Consider the following 19,196-nt stretch of genomic DNA (forward strand, 5'->3'; position numbering starts at 1 on the left):
CTAGGGCTTTGGGGGTTTCCTCTGGGCTTCTGACAACTCCACTTCCCCAGAACATTCAGCACATGCCGAAGCAGCACGACTTGGTGACTGCCCGAGCTTGGGAGATGAGTGTTCCTCCTGCAGCTTGTATCGTCTTGTTGGCAAGATCTTGATGCTCTGTATGAAGCTTTCCAAATCAGAGGTGGTCCGTGTATTCAGCATCTTACTCATTTTTCCCAGAAGGATCTGGATCTTCTGAGCCATTGGACTGATTTCCATCTCCAGGACTGCCTTCTTCTTCATTTCACTCAGCACCTCCGGGATAATGTACTGTGGGAATTCACAGAAGGCTCGTGAGGATGAATGCTGCCCGGGTACCGTGCTCCCCCCACGTCAGGATTAGGACCCTGTGGCCAGGACCGAGTCTTCCCTGGAAACGTCCCTCTCCAGGGCAAATCTGTGCGCCCAGCCCTGCCACCAGCAACCTTTCTGCTGCTTCCCCACGACACTCACTCGGCCCGTGTCTGTGTCCACACAGGCTTTGGTAATTGGGCTGAGGCCACCTTCCACCCTGTCCCCAAACCAAAGGGTGGCCAGCTACTGGGCCCCGGTGTGGCCTGCCTTCCAAAAGCTGTGCCCTCCTGGGGGCATCCTGCTTCTCCCCACATATTCCCCAGCACGGCAGGAGACTGAGGCCCTGCCACAGCTGGGTGCCCAATCACAGTGTCTGCCTACAAGCCCCATGTCCATCTGCGGCTCCCTTGGAGTGTGTCTGGGTCTTACTGGGATGAGGATGTCAGTTTCCTCAGCTCGGCACTTCATGGTGTTTGAAAGTGAAGTGATTGCCTTTGATATGGTCAAGCATCGGGTCAGTGAAGGTGGCCTCGTTTCCCTAGGGGTTGGGGTGACGCAGAACATGGCCCAGAGCCTGGGCATGGACCAGGCCAAGTCAGCAGTGGCCTGCGTGTCGATGGTTCCCCACCTGCCAGAAGATGTGGGGAGTTGAGACCTTACCTTGTACTTGGTGCCCAGGTTTAAGCAAATGTGCTTCTTTTTGTGGGTGAAGCGGAAGATGATCTTATCCTGGCTCCTTATTTGTACCTTGATGTACCGGTTGATTTTCAAGGAGATGGGCTGCACGGGGGGCGCGTGGACGTGGAGATTCAGATCCCACCAGTTCCAGGCCTTCTGGTACTTGTCTTTGGCAAAGTAGTAGCCCAGGTTTTGGCTCAGGCTCAGCCTAGACCAAAAAGGCATCAGGCAGCCACAGTGCTGGGCCTTCCGGGTGAGGGCACAGCCTCTCCCAGCGATTCAGGCCTGCCCCTCCTCCCCTCCCTCCTGCCCTTGCTCTTTCCCTACACGAGGGGCCTTGGCAGGTGGGAGAAATGCCAACAAGGAGGCGAAACCCAAACTAGGAGCAGCCCTTCAGCCCTGGCCTGTCCGCGTCCAGTCTCCTCTGGTGCTGCTGGCCCTCACATCCGATCGCTCCTTTCAGTTCCCGGTCGTGTGTGCTCTTGACCTCCTCAAGGCTTTGCTGTGCTGTTCCCTCTCCCTGGAGAAGTTGTCGCACCCTGCTTGGTACAGCTGGCTCTAAGTCTCAGCTTAAATGTCACCTCCTCAGAGAAGCCCTTCTTGACCAGCCCTTCTGGGTCTCTATATGATAGTCCATCTCTGGTCCTTGTTAGTTTCCTTCATATAATTTACTAATACACATTAATTCTCTTATTTGTTGTAGCTGGGTTCTATAAAGTTGCCTCAAACACGGAGTTAGCGAATACTGAACCGTTGCTCACTGGGGAAGCAGGTGTGTGTATATATCACACATAGATAACCTTACACACTGAAAACAACCCGTCCTGGTAGATTCCAACAAGCCCCAGAGCTGAAGCTCCTGGCACCGTGTGCCCTGCCCCTCCCGGCTCCATCCTCTGGTCCCCTCGTTAAGAGCTGAGTCTAGAAGGCAAAGCAACTGGGAACGTGCAAATTCTTCAGTACTCTGTGCATGTTTGTGACTCTCTGTGAAATATGCATATTTGCATCTTTCCCCTGGGAGCAATGGTTTAGGGTTTGCTAGTTCACGTTCTAGAGACCTTATAGAACAGAACTATCTTGAAAAATGCAAATCAACTGTGCTTGCTTGCCATCTGTCCTTCCCACTGAAATGTAAATGTAACTCGTGGTCCGGGGGGAGGGGTCCACATCTGTGTGGCTCCCGGGGGGATCCTGCCCCGCACTGTGCCTGGCGTCCCCGCAAACAGCTGTGGGTGAGTGAGGGGTGGTAGATTCCTCCCTCTTCCAGCCCAGGCTGTGCTCTCCTTTGAGCCATCCTTTCCTTGCATTTCAAGCCCACCATACATCCCTCTGCCCTGGCTTCTCCTTTTCAGATCCTGCCAGGGCTGTCCTGAAAATTAGTGCTGAAGGGCAGCAACTTTCCTTGGGAACTGAATGCAGAAGGCAAGAGAATCTGAGCCCTGGGTTAGTCAGGAGAAGGTAGGGTTTTGGGGAGCCCAGATTACTCAGGCCCCCTACCAGGCCTCGTCTGGGCTGTCCAGGGGCCTTGTAGGTTGTCGGGAGGGAGAGGCCGGCCCAGGCCTGCGAACAGCAGCAGCCTTGTTCCCCTCCAATAAGGAGAACTTCTCCTGGTCACTCCCCAGCACTAGGTCCTCTTGTTGCTTCCCACGGTCCATTGAGCCAAGTGCGGACTGCTAAGTCCCTTCACCATCGGGCCCAGCCTCTGCAGCCACCTCCCTCTTTACCTACACAAGAGGCTGTGATGCATGTAATGAGCTAAAGACCTGGGCTCCGGAGCCAGACTTTCTAGGTTCACAGCCTGGCTCTGCCACTTGCAAGCTGTGTGACCTTGGGCCAGTTACTTAACATCTCTGTGCCCCAGTTTCAATAGTAACATGCATACAATAATAATACTTTACTCATAGGGTATTTGTGAGTTATTGCTTAGTATATGCCTATACAAAGCAATAACTCTGTAAACATTAGAATTTCCTTATTATCATTGATGGAAAGGAGGGCAAAGAGGAATCTTTCCCTCTGCAGGGAAGCAGATCCCCGCCAGCTTCTAACCCTTTAAACGGCTTCCCTCAGAGTTCTCCCACCAGGTTCATCCCCCTTCCCAAGGTTGGGATCTGCCTCAGCCTAGAGGTACCTGGTCCTGGGCTAAGGCTCGCTCAGGAAACCGCGGTCTAGAACACCCAGAAATGGTCTGAAACTGAAGGTTCCTCCTCAGGGTGTAAAGACCCAAACTGTGCAACGGGTGGGACCCACCAGCAGGGACTCCGAGTTCAGGCAGACCTGGGGCCCTCACAGGGTGGGACCCTGAGATCTGGAGGGAGGCCTGGTCTGTAGTTCCTCAAGTCCGGGCCTGGAGGGTGGGGGCGATGCTGGGGTTTAGTTTCCACACACCCAGCAAACTTCAGCCTCGCCTTCTGCCTTCCCTGAGGAGATGGAATCAAAAAATGACCCAAGAAATATTCCGTCTGGAATCGGCTTGCTTCTCCATCCTTTCCAGGGCCTGTGATGCGGAGTAGAGGCAGGGCTGGACCAGGGGAGCCCGCAGGATTCTAGGCAGTGATGAGGGTCCGTGGGGCCCTGCTGCAGCAGCTCTATGTTCTCAAATGGCTTAGAGGGCCTTTGCCACAGAATCTTTCTCCCAGGATTGCAGTTCTGATGATGATGTCTGTCAGGGGCCAAGTCCTTGCATGGCGGGAGCACAGTTTTCTCGGGTGCCGCTGCCCCTGGGGGAGGAAGCAGCTTGGGGCTGCAGAGCCCACTCTGCCCCGTGGTATGAACTTGCGGGTGTGATGGGTGTGGGGGTGGTACACAGGGACAGTCCCTCTTTCACCCAGGTCTCCAGTGCCTGAAGTGCCATCCGTGGTGCCGCTTTGGTTTAAGTCAAATGAGATGAGAGCTTGACCCAGATAAGATGGAGCTGCCCTTGGGGGAGGCCGTAAGAAAGCCTTGCTAATGAACTGCTTGCAGCTGAACGGGCGAGCCCGCGGGCTCCAGGCCTGTGTGCAGAGGGGCCGGGGCGCTCGTGGGTGGGAGCGCTTTTCTTCTCCCACTCAGCCTGCTCGGCCAGCACCAAGAAGAAAGGGCAAGAAAAGCCGAGAGTGACGGTGCTGGGCGGGCTCTCCTGCTGCGGGGGCCACTGGGGAGCAGGCCGGGCCCCCTGATGGGCGGCGTGTGAGAGTGGAGGCCCTCAGGTGCCTGGGCCTTGGCCTGTGGCCCTGTGGGCCGGACGCTGCTTGGGCCCTTTGCTAAGATTTGCGAGGCTCACTCTGAGCAGAACTGACTCGCTTTCAACACCGGGCAGCCTCCTCGTTGTAAGCTGCCCATTTTCCCCGCGGAGGAGGAGCCCCGGGTTAGAAAGGAAGGTGTTCTACTCTGGAGAATCCATGAGCTGTGAAGTGGTCAACACGGTCTCAGAAAAACCTCCAAGGCAAGAGGTCTGCAGGTCCCAAGGAAAGAGATGAGAAGTTAGGGGCTCCTGGCCAGAAGGGGGCCATGAGGCTAGTGCCTGGGCCTGGAAGCCAGGCTGCTGGGGGAAGAGAGGTTGAACCACTGGTCACTGCTCTCCCCCGGGACAGGACCTCAGGGCCCATTTCCTCATGGAGTTGAGGTTTTCCTGGAGTCCCAGCAACGTCCTGGGGTGTCACACAGCAGCCATCCCCTCCTGATCCGGATCCGAGGGGAAGACGGGGGTGGGGGTTGGGGGGGAGTGGCTCCCTGTGGATTTTGATGAGGAGATGGAATGGAGTCCCTCAGAGTCCTCTGTCTTTATCTTACACCCCTGAGTGGCTACCACAGCCCTGGGAGGCAGGGGTGGGCATGTTGGCCTGGACTCCAGCACCTGGCCAACTGAAACAATCCCCTGGGAAGCTTTTAAAAAATGCAGATCTCCAGGCCCCACCCCAGACTTACAGAATCAGAATCTCGAGGTGCAGAAGGGCAGCCATTCCCCAGCTCTGGGCGCCATGCTTCCCCTTGGGTTTTGTTGGGTTGGGATAAGATGTAGTTTCTCTTGCAAACTTTATTTGATAATTTCAATTAATGCTTTATTTCAAGCTGAATCAAAATTCCTTAAAGCTGTTTGCCTGTGATTTTATGTATGGCTCGGGGCAAACGACTCATCATTTTCTCTGCACCTATGTTTCCTCAACAAGAAAATGAAAGTAGATTTTCCCAAGGTCTCGTCTGGCCCTGAGATTTAAGTGTCATTAGGGAGAAGAGGCCCTACTGTATGTAGCAAATGCTATTTGAGATAATTGACTGAGTTTCTTATTCCCGCTCCCTGGTGTTTCTTGTATCCGGTACTTTCTTCTTTTAGACATCAATTTCTTTCTTAAAAAAATTTTTTTTATTGACGTACAGTTGATTTACAATATTGTGTTAGTCTCAGGTGTATAACAAAGTGATTCAATGGAAAAGAATTCAGATTCTTTTCCATTATAGGTTATTATAAGATATTGAATATAGTTGCCTGTGCTGTACAGTAAATCCTTCTCAGTTTATCTATTTTATATATAGTGGTGTCTATCTGTTCATACAATACTCCTAACTTGTCCCTACCCCTCCCTTTCCCCTTTGGTAACCATAAGGTTGTTTTCTTTGTCTGTGAGTCTGTTTCTGTTTTGTAAATAAATTCATTTGTATTATTTTTTAGATTCCATATATGTGATATCATACAACATTTGTCTTTCTCTGACTTATTTCACTTAGTATGGTAATCTCTAGGTCCATCCGTGTTGCTGTAAGTGGAATTATTTCATTCTTTTCTATGGCTGAGTAATATTCCATTATGTACATCACATCTTCTGTATCCATTCACCTGTTGCTGGGCACTTGGGTTTCTTCCACATCTTGGCTATTATAAACAGTGCTGTTATGCACACTGGGGTACATATTTCTTTTCGGATTAGAGTTTTTGTCTTTTCTGGATAGATACCCAGGAGTGGGATTGCTGAATCATATGGTGGCTCTATTTTTAGTTTTTTAAGGACCTTCCATACTGTCTTCTATAGTGGCTGCACCAGTTTACATTCCCACCAACAGTGCAGGAAGGTTCCCTTTTCCCCACAGCCTCTCCAGCATTTATTATTTGCAGACTTTTTAATGATGGCCATCCTGACTGGTGTGAGGTGGTACCTCATTGTAGTGTTGATTTGCATTTCTCTAATAATTAGTGACGTTGAGCATCTTTTCATGTGTCTCTTGGACATCTGTATGTCTTCTTTAGAAAAATGTCTATTTATGTCTTCTTTTGATTGGGTTGTTTGTTTTGATATGAAGTTGTATGAGCTGTTTGTATATTTTGGAAATTAAGCCCTTGTCACTTGCATCATTTGCAAATATTTTCTCCCAGTCCATAGCTTTTTTAAAAAATAAATTTATTTTATTTTTATTTTTATTTTTTTTGCTGCTTTGGGTCTTCGTTGCTGTACATGGGCTTTCTCTAGTGGCAAGAGGGGGCTACTCTTTGTTGCAGTGCATAGGCTTCTCATTGTGGTGGCTTCTCTTGTTGCGGAGCACGGGCTCTAGGCGCGTGGTCTTCAGTGGTTGCAGCTAACGGGCTCATTAGTTGTGGCTCACGGGCTCTAGAGTACAGGCTCAGTAGTTGTGGCCCACGGGCTTAGTTGCTCCGTGGCATGTGGAATCTTCCTGGGCCAGGGATCGAACCTGTGTCCCCTGCATTGGCAGGCAGATTTTTTTTTTTTTGGACATATGATAAACTGCATATATTTAAAGTGTACAATTTGATTTTTTTTCTTATTAGTAATGTATACTTGATGTCCGTATTTTTGTTCTCTACATCTGTGTCTCTTTCTGCCTTGCAAACCAGTTGATTTGCACCATTTTTCCATATTCGGCAGGCGGATTCTTAACCACTGTGCCACCAGGGAAGTCCCATAGTGTTTTGTTTATGGTTTCCTTTGTTGTACAAAAGCTTTTAAGTTTGATTAGGTCCCATTTGTTTATTTTTACTTTTATTTCTTTTGCCTTGGGTGACTGATCTAAGAAAATATTGCTACGATTTATTTCAGATATTATTTTGCTTGTGTTCTCTTCGAGAAGTTTTATGGTGTCATATCTTATATTTAGATCTTTAAGCCATTTTGAGTTTTTGTTTTTTTTTTGTCTATGGCATGTGGGTGTGTTCTAACTTCATTGATTCACACGAGGCTGTCCAGCTTTCCCAAAACCACTTGTTGAAGAGACTGTCTTTTCTCCATTGTATATTCTTGCCTCCTGAAGATTAATTGACCATAGGTGTGTGGGTTTGTTTCTGGGCTCTATTCTGTTCCACTGATCCATATGTCTGTTTTTGTGCCAACACCACGCTCCTTTGATTACTGTAGCTTTGTAGTATTGCAGACATCAATTTCTATACAAAGGGTCCTTCAGGAAGGGCAAATACCTCTGAGAACAAAATAGTCACCTAGGAAATGGTGTTGAAAAATCTCATAGCAGAGAAAATATTCTTAAAAACCAAGGCCTGAAGAGTGAACATCTTTCTTTGGAATAAAAAAAAAATTTGGCTTTGACTGTCAAGAAGTATAAAGTTGGTTCAAGACAATATGCATTTCCTACTCCATGACTATTTAGAACGGGAGGCGAGGGGAAAATTCCTGAAAAGACAGAGCTCTGACACCAAACAGATGGAGAAAAATTCTGAAGTGACTGAATTACCTGGAATTGGGAAGATGAGGTTTCCCACCGATACCAGAAATGGGAGCATAACAACTAAGGTAGTTACAATGAAATATTTAGAAGTTACATTTTTAAAATACAATACACACACCTCCAAAGCACGCACCATGCCCTCCTCTCCGAGGCACCTGGAACAGAGAGGCAACCTGGTCTTTCTAAGGGAATTCTGGTGAAGTTTGATTCTTAAGTAATATAGAGGAGGTGAAACCAGCAGGGTCCCACCTTACTGCAGCTTTGAGTCCGTGATTGCTGTTTCCTGGTGGGGAAGCAATGGTGCAAAAAGGACAGTGTGCCAGCAGAGGTCAGGGACCTGTCTTACTGGCCTGTCGTGATACCCGTCTCCCCATGTGTGAGTCAGATGAATGAATTCATGAGTGAACGAGAGAGAGAGAGGCTTACCTAGGGAGAGGATGCCTGTGCAGACCCTGGAATCAAGACATTAATCACACTGTTTCTCCACGGGGAAGGGTGTTGGGGAATCGTGACTCAAGCTTACCAGATGTCTCCGTTTTCATCATAGAAGGTGGCATGGCCAGAGTTGTTGATAAGGGCCCGGAGATACGTATTTTCACCATCTTCCAGGATGATGTATGTGAACTTTCCCTCTTTTATACTGAGGATGAGCATAGCCAGGTGTCCTGATGGATAACTGGGAGATGGTTAAGGTGCAAGTAGTCCCCTGGGGTCCCCTGGCAAAGGCAGAGCCCTGCAGAGGACGCAGGCCCCTGTAAAACCCATGCCCCGGCCCCAAATCACAGACTTTGCAGGCATCATATATGTCCCTGTGCTCCAGTGGATACTATATCTGGCCTGATCCATCAGGAAAGAGAATTTGGAAGACAGTCTCACTGGGGTAGAGAATAATTTTTCCATCACCTCGATGTACCTAGGAAGAAGAGACAAGCCTGTGAAAAGTGCACAGGGGCTGGTTGTCCCAAATCAGAGCGTGGTGTTGTCGCTAGAAGGCTTGAGATCAGTCTACTTACTCTCTGATACCCTCATGTCATCCACCCAACACTCTCCCACCCAAAACCACCACCAACTTGCTGGGAATTCCAGATGGGAACCTTCTCAGAGCTTTGGTTTACCTGTGTGATGAGAAGGCTGAAGCGGATCACTCTGTGTGTGTGTGCGCGTGTGCAGATTTTAAACAATTAATTCAATCACTCTAGTGGTTACTGGTTGTATTAGCTTCCTAGGGCTGCCATGGTAAAGTACCAGAAACTGGGCAGTTTAAAACTATGCAAATTTATTCTCTCACAGTTGTGGAGGCCAGAAATCTTACATCAAGGTGTCAGCAGTGTTGGTTCTTGCTGGAGGCTCTGAGGAAGAATCTCTTCCATGCTCCTCTCCTAGCTTTTGGTGATGACCTGCAGTCCTTACTGTTTCTTGGTTTGTATGCGCATGGTTCCAACATCCACCTCCATCTTCCCTGTGTCTCTGGGTCTTCACATGACCGTCTTCTTGTAAGGACACCAGTCATATTGGGTTAGGGGCCCACCCTACTCCAGTATGGCCTCATCTTACTATTATTTTTTTTTTTTAATTTAAAGAGAGAATATGAGAAGAAAGGAAGTGATTTCTTAAAAAAATTATTTTATTTATTGGCTGTGTTGGGTCTATATTGCTGCACACGGGCTTTCTCTAGTTGTGATGAGCGGGGGCTACTCTTCGTTGTAGTGCGAGGGCTTCTCATTGCAGTGGCTTTCTCTTGTTGTGGAGCACTGGTTCTAAGTGCGAGGGCTTCTCATTGCAGTGGCTTTCTCTTGTTGTGGAGCACTGGTTCTAAGTGCTCGGGCTTCAGTAGTTGCAGTGTGTGGGCTCAGTACTTGTGGCACACGGGCTTAATTGCTCTGCAGCATGTGGGATCTTCCCGGACCAGGGATTGAACCTGTGTCCCCTGAATTGGCAGGAGGATTCTTAACCACTGCACCACCCGGGAAGTCCTGGCCTCATCTTAACTAATTACGTCCTCCAAGACCAATTTTCCAAATAATGTCATATTCTGAGGCGCTGGAGTTTAGGACTTAAACATTATCTTTTTTTTGAGGGAGACACAGTTTCACTGCTAACACTGGTATATTCAGGTATTTTATTTCTTCTTGAATCAGTTTTAGTGAATTATATTTTTCTAGGAAATTGTTTATTTTATGTAAATTTTGAAATTTATTGTCAAAAATTTTGTGATATAATGTTTTAAAAAAACTACTGTCTCTTAGTCACGTCTTTGTCTTCATTCTTCATAGTATTTATACCTTTTCTTTTTTTTTTTTCTGGATCAGCCTTGCCTGGAGATTTGCCTGTTTTTCTAGTCTTTTCAAAGAGGCAGATTTTTGGTTTGCTTATTCTATCATGTCTTTGTTTTCTAGTGTATCAATTTCTGTTCCTATCATTATTTTTTATACGTGTCTGCTTTCTGTGGATTTTCTATATTAGTCTATTTTTCTTCTAATTCCTTGAATTGAACACTGAGTCCATTGATTTCCATCTTTCTTCTTCTGCACGACCCTCTTCCTCCTTTTCTTTAATGTAAGCATTTAAAGCTATAACATTTCTCTCAAAATACTCTTTTAGCTCTTTCTTCCCAGTGCAGATACTTACCTTTCATTTCATTCTGAATACTTTCAAATTTTCAGTATGATTTCTTCTTTGACACAGAGGTTATTTACAAGAGTGTTTTAAAATTTGCAAATGTGCAAGTTGCTTTCGGGTATGTTATTATTAAATTAAAATTAATTTAATCTACAGGGATAAGATTAAAATCCAATTTTAAAATACAATAATATCTACAGGGATGAGAGCAGAGTCTCTATGAAATCAGCTCTTTAGTGTTTGCTGTGACTTGTGGCTGTGTCATCACTTATTGTAGCCCTTTCACTTGTGCTTGAGAAGCATGCTTGTCCTCCAACTCCCCCGTGTCCCCATCAGGCATTAAAACCCAAGCCCCTGGGTTATCAAGAAAGTTCTTCTCCTACTTCCCACCCCTCCCCACCCCCAGGACCACCCCGCCTCCAACTCTCACTCTTCTTGTTCTCCAGTTTCTATTTCTGGTATTACCTCCCTCACTTTCTTATACACTCTGCATTTAAAGGGATGCTTTTTACGTTTTGCCTAAATTTCCCAGGTGTTTGTAGCAGGACGCCTTTCCAGGTCATCTCGTGTCCTGCGTTACTCTAACTAGATGTCAGATCAGTGGTTTTCAAGCTCTTATTTTTAACAATTGAAGAATCCTTTGTTCAAGAGAGCTCACAGCAGGATGCCAAAATCTGAGACAATAAAAGAGGTGCAGCTGGTTGAGGAGGAGCTGCTATGGGCTCTTCAGGACGTGGAACTGCTCTGTGAGATGAGGATGATGGTCCGGGAACTGACTGTCCCCACCCAGCACTGCACTCAGCACTTTACTTCCACAACACAATGACCCTACGGAGGAGTCACCATCACAATCCCCGTTTACAAGGGGCTACCTGACCTACACAAGGCGATCCAGCGAGAGGGGAGCCAGACTCGCACAGTCTGCCACCCCCTCCCCGCCAAGCCTGCAGGCTTATCCTTGGAAATACACTGCCTCCAGACGTTAAGCGTCCAGCCACCCCACACATTTACCCTACAAATCACTGCTTTCTCTCTGTCTTTTTTTTAACCTAAAAGAAGTGCTTTAGAAAGACATCCGTGGTTGGATTCTTCCTGATAGCCCATAAGAAGCTTCTAGATATTGTTCACAGGAGAGGATTTTGTATTTTAGGTCTTATTTTCAAAAGCCACCTGAAAGCCGGCATTTCTCAAGACGCTTTCTTCTCGTCAAATTCACTTGTCATGGAATGACATTTTCCTAACGATGAAGATCCCACAGGCAAAGAAAAATCTCTGACACAGAGGTAGAGTCATTACATTTTCTCTCACTGGGAAATATATCACAACTGGCACGTCTAAAAGCCCAAATCTCATCATTATTTGCTTGGGGACAGAGTATGAGGTTAAGAGCTAAAAGTTAAGAGAGAAGAGACCACATCTCTGGCCTTCCTTCAGTTCTACTAGAGAGCAAACAGTGCCTCCTAGGCAGGACCCCGAACTATGAGACAGCTGGGGTCTGTCCGTGAGCTCTCCCTACTGCTGTCTGTCCATCTGCCCGTGAGCTCTCCCTGGCTCCTGTCTGTCTGTGATCTCTCCCTGGCTCCTGTCTGTCTGTGATCTCTCCCTGACTGCTGTGGAGATGGTGGGTCTCAGGCTGGCCTGGATGGATTTTGCCTGAACACCAGATCACACTTATAAACAGTGCTGCCTGACTCACTGCTATCGCCCATTTGTAAAAACAAAAAACAAAATGTCCAAAACAAATGTAAAAAAAAATGGCCAAACTCCTCATGGGCCTTTTGGGCAGCCTATGTGAATGGTGGGTTAGGAAGGACCCTCTGCTTAGAGATCTTAGGGAGAAGCTTCCCCTTGGCTGCAGAAAGGACATTTAAGATTGGTGGGAAGATGTTCCAGGAACAAAAGTTCCCGGGCAGGATAGGGCAGGGAGTAGGGGAAGAGCGCGGAGTCCACCATCCTGGAGGGAACAAGAAACCAAGGGAAAGTTTCATTGGTGGATTGGAGGGGAGGCCAGGAGATGAGAAAGCTGAAGGCCTTCTCTGCGGGTGTCCAACACCCTTCACACTCTTACCATTCATTGTCTGTGACAACCTGGAGAGTGCCGTGATTCTCCCATAATTCCTCTGTCCACAGGAGTTCTGACTAGTCCCACTGACCTCCTTTCTACACGCAGTCCCAAGAGATGAAGGGATACTGAACTTCCTATCCCTTCTCCGGAGGCTGAAAGGGTTCACACCTTGGTTGACAGTGTCAGTTTCTGGTTCTCTTCCATGTTTGCCACAAGTGAGCCCACTCTTATCACTTTAAGATGTTTGATTGTTTTTCCTTTCTGTGAAAACTGTTTCCATTTTCCTCTGGACACACAGCAGGAGTGCACTTCCCAGCCCTCTTGCATCAGGCTGGGGTCATGTGACTCATTTTGGTTAATGGAATGTCAACCAGGACCGTGGCTTCTCTTCCTGTCCATGCAGTTGGACACAAAGAACTCCAAGATGGTGGAGACTGTGATGAAAGAGCCCGCATCCCTGAGAGCCAGCCTTGAGGAGAGCCACTCAAGAGACCAACGAGACTCAAATCAGACGTGACGTGAGCAAGAAACACCTGGTTGTTAAGCCCCTTAGCTTGGGAATCATTTGTTCCAGTAGCTAAGGAGCATTGCTCTGACTAATAATACAGCCTCTGTGTCCTTGAGATGGTCATTTATGTTTTTTTGTGGGTCTCACTTTCTTCAACTGTAAAATGAAGATAATAATACCATACTTATCCCACAGGATTGTTGGGAAAAGCTAAGTTCACATTATATGTAGAGGTGCTTTATAGCCTGCACGATGTTACATAAATGTTAGTTTCCACTAGTCTTCTTGTGTTTTCCAATTTAGTAAGTGATCATATAGCTTTTTTCTCAGTTGCTCAGGTCAGAATTACTAGATTCATCCTTTTGTCTTCTGTTTCTCTCACACCTCACTTCCAGTTCAGCAGGAAGCCTTCTTGATTCTTCCTTCAAAAAATATGCCAAGTCAGACAGCTTTTCACCATCTCTGCCACCACCCTACTAGAGATGCCTATTATCTCTCACCTGCATTTTTCTGGTGGTGGTGGGGAGCTGCGTTGGGGCTTCACTGTTGCGCACAGGCTTTCTCTAGGTGTGGTGAGCAGGGGCTCTTTGTTGCAGTGCACAGGTTTCTCAGTGTGGTGGCTTCTCTTGTTGCAGAGCACAGGCTCTAGGTGCACAGGCTTTAGTAGTTGTGGCATGTAGGCTCAGTAGTTGTGGCGCCTGGGCTTAGATGCTCTGCGGTATGTGGGATCTTCCCAGACCGGGGATCGAACCCATGTTCCCTGCATTGGCAGGTGGATTCTTAACCACTGTGCCACCAGGGAAGTCCTATCTCTTACCTGCTTTGATACCTGGCTGCCAACTGAAACTTCTGCCTTTATGCTTGCTCCCTTAAGCCTATTCTCCATACAGCAGCCAGAAAGATTCTTTCAGAGCATGCACTAGATGATGTTCTTCCCCTGCTCTAGATCTTCCAATGGCTTCCCAGCATCCTTTGGATAAAACCATGACCCACAAGGCTCTACCTGATTTGAGCACCCGAGCTCATTCCCTATCCCTCTGTCATTTGCTCACAGCTGTCCTTGAGGCAAAGGCCTCAGGGCCTTTGCACATGTTAGCTCTGTGTAGGACGCCTTTTCCTCAAGTATCTAGTGGCTCACTTCCTCTTTTCATGCATGCCTAGGCTCAAATGGCACTTCTGTGATTGCCCTACAGGTATGGGAGATACTCCTCTGTCAGCCCAACAACTCTAGAGCCCCTTATGCTACCATCCTTCCCATGATACCTAAAAATACCCGACTTGGCACTGAACGAAATTTTGTGTATTGACCGTCTCCTCAAGTGGAACATAAGTTCTATGGGTGCAGGAGCTTTGTTTGTTCACCCTTGTATCTCCACTACCTAGAAGAGGGCCTGCGGCATAGTAGGTTCTCAATATATATTTACAGAAGGCTAAAAGTCTATCACATCTTATCTTCCTAATTCCTACTTCGTGTCTCCTTTCTGAGCTTCAGACCTTGATCATTAGCTCACTCCGAGTGACTAATATTTGACACTTGTTTTCACATATGGTTTTATAGTGTCCATCTTTATAAATATACCATGTGATTGATTTTTAAAAATAGGCTTTATATTTTAGAGCAGGTCATGGCAAAATTGAGCTGAAAGTACAGATATTTCTTGTATACCCTCTGTACCCCCCGCACACGTGCAGCCTCCCCCACGACCAACATCCCGCACCATGGTGTACCTTTATAACAGTCAGAGTCTACACGGACACATCATCACCACCCAAGGTCCACAGTTTACACTGGGGTTCACTCCTGGTGTTCTCCATTCTATGGGTTTATACAAATGTATAATGGCATGTATCCACCATTATAACACAATACAGAATACATGCAATGTCCTAAAAATCCTCTGCGCGCCTCCTATGTGGCCCTCCTCCCAAACCCCTGGCAACCACTGATGTTTTTCCTGCCTCCAAAGTTTTGCCGTTTCCATAATGTCATATAATTGGAGTCATACGGTATGTAGCCTTCTCGGATGGGCTTCTTAGACTTAGTAATACAAATTGAACTTCTCTCCATGTCTTTTCACGGCTCGATAGCTCATTTGTTTTCAGCACTGAATAATACTTCATCGTATGGATGTACCACTGTTTATGTATGTATTCACCATGTGATTGCTTTTTGATGTAGATTGTAAATTTGTTAGGGGAGGGACCTATATGTTATAATATCTCTATTTCCTTTCCTCTACTTCCAACCCCACCGAATTGCTTAATGTAGGCCCTTCAAGGAGAAGAGTCTCAATGACCCCTTGTAAAAGTCCCTGTCAATCTGTGATAACCCACACACTCAGGTGTGCCTCTGTATACGGGACATATTTTTCTTGTCTGTATTCATGTGGCGTATTGGTCCTGACAGCTCCCTGATGGTGTGTGTGTATGTCTTACCTGAGCCAAACAAACAAGCAAACAAACAAAAACCCTGTGCAAAGTGCAAACACCAGGGCACCGCCACACTTACATTAATCTTGCTCTTGATCCAGTCTGTGTCTATTTCTAGTGTCTTCTTATGGCGAACAATACGATGAGGTTTTTTGACTACTTCTTCTTTCTCAGACTCCTCATCTTGTGGTGGGAGATTACATAAGTGAAATGTGAAAGTAGCCTCTGTAGCCCTTGGGTTGAGTAAGTCTTTGGTAGAAAAGAGAAAAAAAAAACTTAGATCTATTTCTCTCAAGGCACCAGAGAGTTTGAGGATTTGAGCTATTGGTCATATTCCCCCAAGCGCTCTCATTTTTTTTTCATTCATTCATTCAACACATTTATTAAGGGCCTGTGATGTGCTAGCTCAGTGCCAGATGCAGCCACATGCCAGTAACAGGCATGGCTACTGATTCTGTTAATTGAAAAAACAGGCTAAAGTGGGGGGGGGGGGGTCATCAAAAAAAGGAAACATACCTTAAACATGCTATTTTAACCTGAAATATAAATGTGTACTAACACACCATTTAAAAAAAAATATTTTATTTATTTATTTATATATTTATTTTTGGCTGCTTTGGGTCTTTGTTGCTGTGCAGGGCTTTCTCTAGTTGTGGCAAGCAGGGGTTACTCTTCGCTGTGATGTGCGGGCTTCTCATTGCGGTGGCTTCTCCTGTTGCAGAGCACAGGCTCTAGGCACTTGGGCTTCAGTAATTGCAGCACGTGGGCTCAGTAGTTGTGGCACACTAACTTAGTTGCTCTGCAGCATGTGGGATCTTCCTGGACCAAGGATGGAACCCGTGTCCCCTGCATTGGCAGGCGGATTGCTAACCACTGTGCCACAAGGGAAGTCCCCTAACACACCATTAAAAGAAATATTTTTATTGGAGTATAGTTGCTGTACAGTATTGTGTTAATTTATACTGTACAGCAAAGTGAATCTGCTATACATATACATACATCTCCCCTTTTTTGGATTTCCTTCTCATTTAAGTCACCACAGAACATGGAGTAGAGTTTCCTGTGCTATACAGTAGGTTCTCATTACTTATCTATTTTAGACATAGTATCAATAGGGTATATATGTCAATTCCAATCTCCCAATTCATCCCACTCTCCCCCTTTCCCCTTAGTATCCATATGTTTATTCTCTATGTCTGTGTCTCATCTGTGTCTCTATGTCTGCTTTGTAAAGAAGATCGTCTATACCAGTTTTTTCAGATTCCACATATTTGCATTAACATATGATATTTGTTTTTCTCTTTTTGCTGACTTCACTCTGTATGACTCTCTAGGTCCATACATGTCTCTACAAATGACCCAATTTAGTCTTTTTTTACGGCTGAGTAATATTCCATTGTGTATATGTACCACACATCTTCTTTATCCATTCCTCTGTTGATAGACATTTAGGTTGCTTCCATGTCCTGGCTATTGTAAATAGTGCTGCAATGAACATTGGGGTGCATGTGTCTGTTTGTATTATGGTTTTCTCTGGGTATCTGCCCAGGAGTGGGATTGGTCATATGGTCATATGGTAGTTCTATTTTAAGTTTTATAAGGAACCTCCATACTGTTCTCCATAGTGGCTGTATCAATTTACATTCCCACCAACAATACAGGAGGGTTCTCTTTTCTCCACACCCTCTCCAGCATTTATTGTTTGTAGATTTTTTGATGATGGCCATTCTGACCAGTGTGAGGTGATACCTCATTGTAGTTTTGATTTGCATTTCTCTAATAATTAGTGGTGTTGAGCATCTTTTCATGTGTTTGTTGGCCATCTGCTGTCTTCTTTGGAGAAATGTCTGTTTAGGTCTTCTACCCATTTTTTGATTAGGTTGTTTGTTTTTTTTTGATACTGAGCTGCATGAGCTGTTTGTATGTTTTGGAGATTATACTCCTTTGTCAGTTGCTTCGTTTGCAAATATTTTCTCCCATTCTGAGGGTTGTCTTTTCCTCTTGTTTATGGTTTACCACACCATTTTTAAGTACAGGGTTCTGTAATCATTTTTGCTCAAACCCCATTCATAATTTATTATTTATAACTTTCATTTTTGGCAATGTCTAGATAGTCTGAGTGCAGAATTGTAGACTTTAAAAAAAAATTCTGTACATTCCCCGATCTTCTGTGTATGTTTGGTACACATCTAGTTCAAAGCAGTTTTTTAAAAAGCTATTTTTGTATTGCATCTTCTTAAAAGCACTCCACTTAGTTCTCACAGAAACAACAAGTTTCTTTTTATTTTGCATTTTGGCCCATTTTTATAACAGTTGAATTTGAGGAATAAACTAGTAAAGACCACCAGGTAAAAACCACCGCTCCCAGGGACTCTGGGCGCGTGTCCGACCACCAGGGGGCGCAGCGGCAGGAGGCGCTTCCGGCGCTGTGGGTATCAGGCAGGATGCTCTTCTCCGGAAGGGGGCCGGGTTCCCTCGGCAACTAAGTTTGCGGGAGGTCAGTTAAGAGAGTTTGGTTGTCCCACCTTTGGGGCCAACACAGTGTTGGAGGAGGTGTCGGAGAGAACGTGACCTCCTGTTGACCAGCAAGCCGGCCGGGGCAGTGGAAGGTTCCCTACCCCCTCCCCTGTCCTTGGAATGTACGTTCTGCCCACGGTCCCCACAGCGCGAGCCCTTTTCAAGGATGCAGCCTTGCGAGCCCTGTGTTGTTGAGCGCGTCTGGATGGATACGTGCCTGAAGCCAGGTAAGGCCTCCATCTAAACTTTAAGACTTCCGTGGGCGGGGGTTGGAAATCTACAAGTCTTGCGCGGCCCAAGACAAGTGTTGAATGTTAAGTTTTCTTGGTTATTAAACCTGCCTCGTACCAGTCTGAAGCGGGTTGCCTCTTTCTTAGGTCTCTCCTTGTCCTCTGCTTACGGTGGCTAATTTTGAATTTCAGCTGGGGAACCCCGAAGTTGCGAACCAATACAGAGGGTGCCAGGAGGGTTCACAGGGACCATATCCAGGCCTGGAGGTTGAGGATGCTCCGGGTGGAAGTTGTCTCTAGTGTGCCAGGCAGAATTTCTAGCGTAAGCACGGCATGGTGGAAGGCTGGCCTGGGACTGGATTAGTGATGACAGGAGACTCAGGAGAGGCAGGCAGGGCTAGATCATTCCTTTATTCACTTACAGTAAATATCTATTATGTACTTGTGTGTCCAAAACTGCCCTAGGTATTGGGGATGCCACAGCCCCTGCTGTCCGTCCTAGTAGGGGAGATGGTGTTAAACAAGTGAATAAATAAAAACTTCACATGCCAGTGGCTAGGAGTGCCCCGAAGAAACATTGAGCAGGTGAGCAGGGTGGAAAATGGTGTGTGTGTGTGTGTGAGCATGTGCACTAGTTTGTAAAGGGTATCCAAGGAGATTGTTTCTGAGAAGGTGACATTTAAGAAGAGACCTGAGTAAAGTGAGGGAGCAAGTTACAAGGATATGGGAGTGAAGAGTGCTCTAGGCAGAGGACAGCATGTCCAAAGGCCCTGTGGCAGGGATGTCTGCCCCTGATGTATAACAGAAAAGCCAGTGTGTCTGTAGAGGAAAAAGTGAGGGCCTTCTAAGACACATGGGGAATGTGGAATTTTCCTGGAGGCAATGGAAGGCTGGTGAAGAGTTTTTTAAAAGGTTTTGCTTGGGCTTCCCTGGTGGCACAGTGGTTGAGAATCTGCCTGCCAATGCAGGGGACACAGATTCGAGCCCTGGTCCAGGAAGATTCCATATGCCGCAGAGCAACTAAACCTGTGTGCCACAACTACTGAGCCCACATGCTGCAACTGCTGAAGCCTGCTTGCCTAGAGCCTGTGCTCTGTAACAAAAGAGACCACCGCAATAAGAAGCCTGCGCACCACAACAAAGAGTCGCC

The 19,196-nt window shown here is 46.6% G+C and overlaps 1 protein-coding gene across 1 annotated transcript in view; it reads right to left on the reverse strand.

The window, feature by feature from the left end:
* The window catches only part of ERICH6B (glutamate rich 6B), a 47,092-nt gene continuing 27,896 nt past the window's right edge, over window positions 1-19,196 (reverse strand). The window contains exons 6-12 of the mRNA XM_057707204.1: window positions 17,825-17,871; window positions 17,659-17,725; window positions 15,379-15,548; window positions 8,505-8,590; window positions 8,201-8,353; window positions 994-1,219; window positions 1-309 (exon numbers count right to left, since the gene is read on the reverse strand). Of these exons, the coding sequence (XP_057563187.1) occupies window positions 1-309; window positions 994-1,219; window positions 8,201-8,353; window positions 8,505-8,590; window positions 15,379-15,548; window positions 17,659-17,725; window positions 17,825-17,871 (1,058 nt within the window). The remainder of the gene's footprint in view (window positions 310-993; window positions 1,220-8,200; window positions 8,354-8,504; window positions 8,591-15,378; window positions 15,549-17,658; window positions 17,726-17,824; window positions 17,872-19,196) is intronic.

This window comes from Hippopotamus amphibius, chromosome 14 (genome assembly GCF_030028045.1).
Source record: "Hippopotamus amphibius kiboko isolate mHipAmp2 chromosome 14, mHipAmp2.hap2, whole genome shotgun sequence".
Classification (NCBI taxonomy): Eukaryota; Metazoa; Chordata; class Mammalia; order Artiodactyla; family Hippopotamidae; genus Hippopotamus; species Hippopotamus amphibius.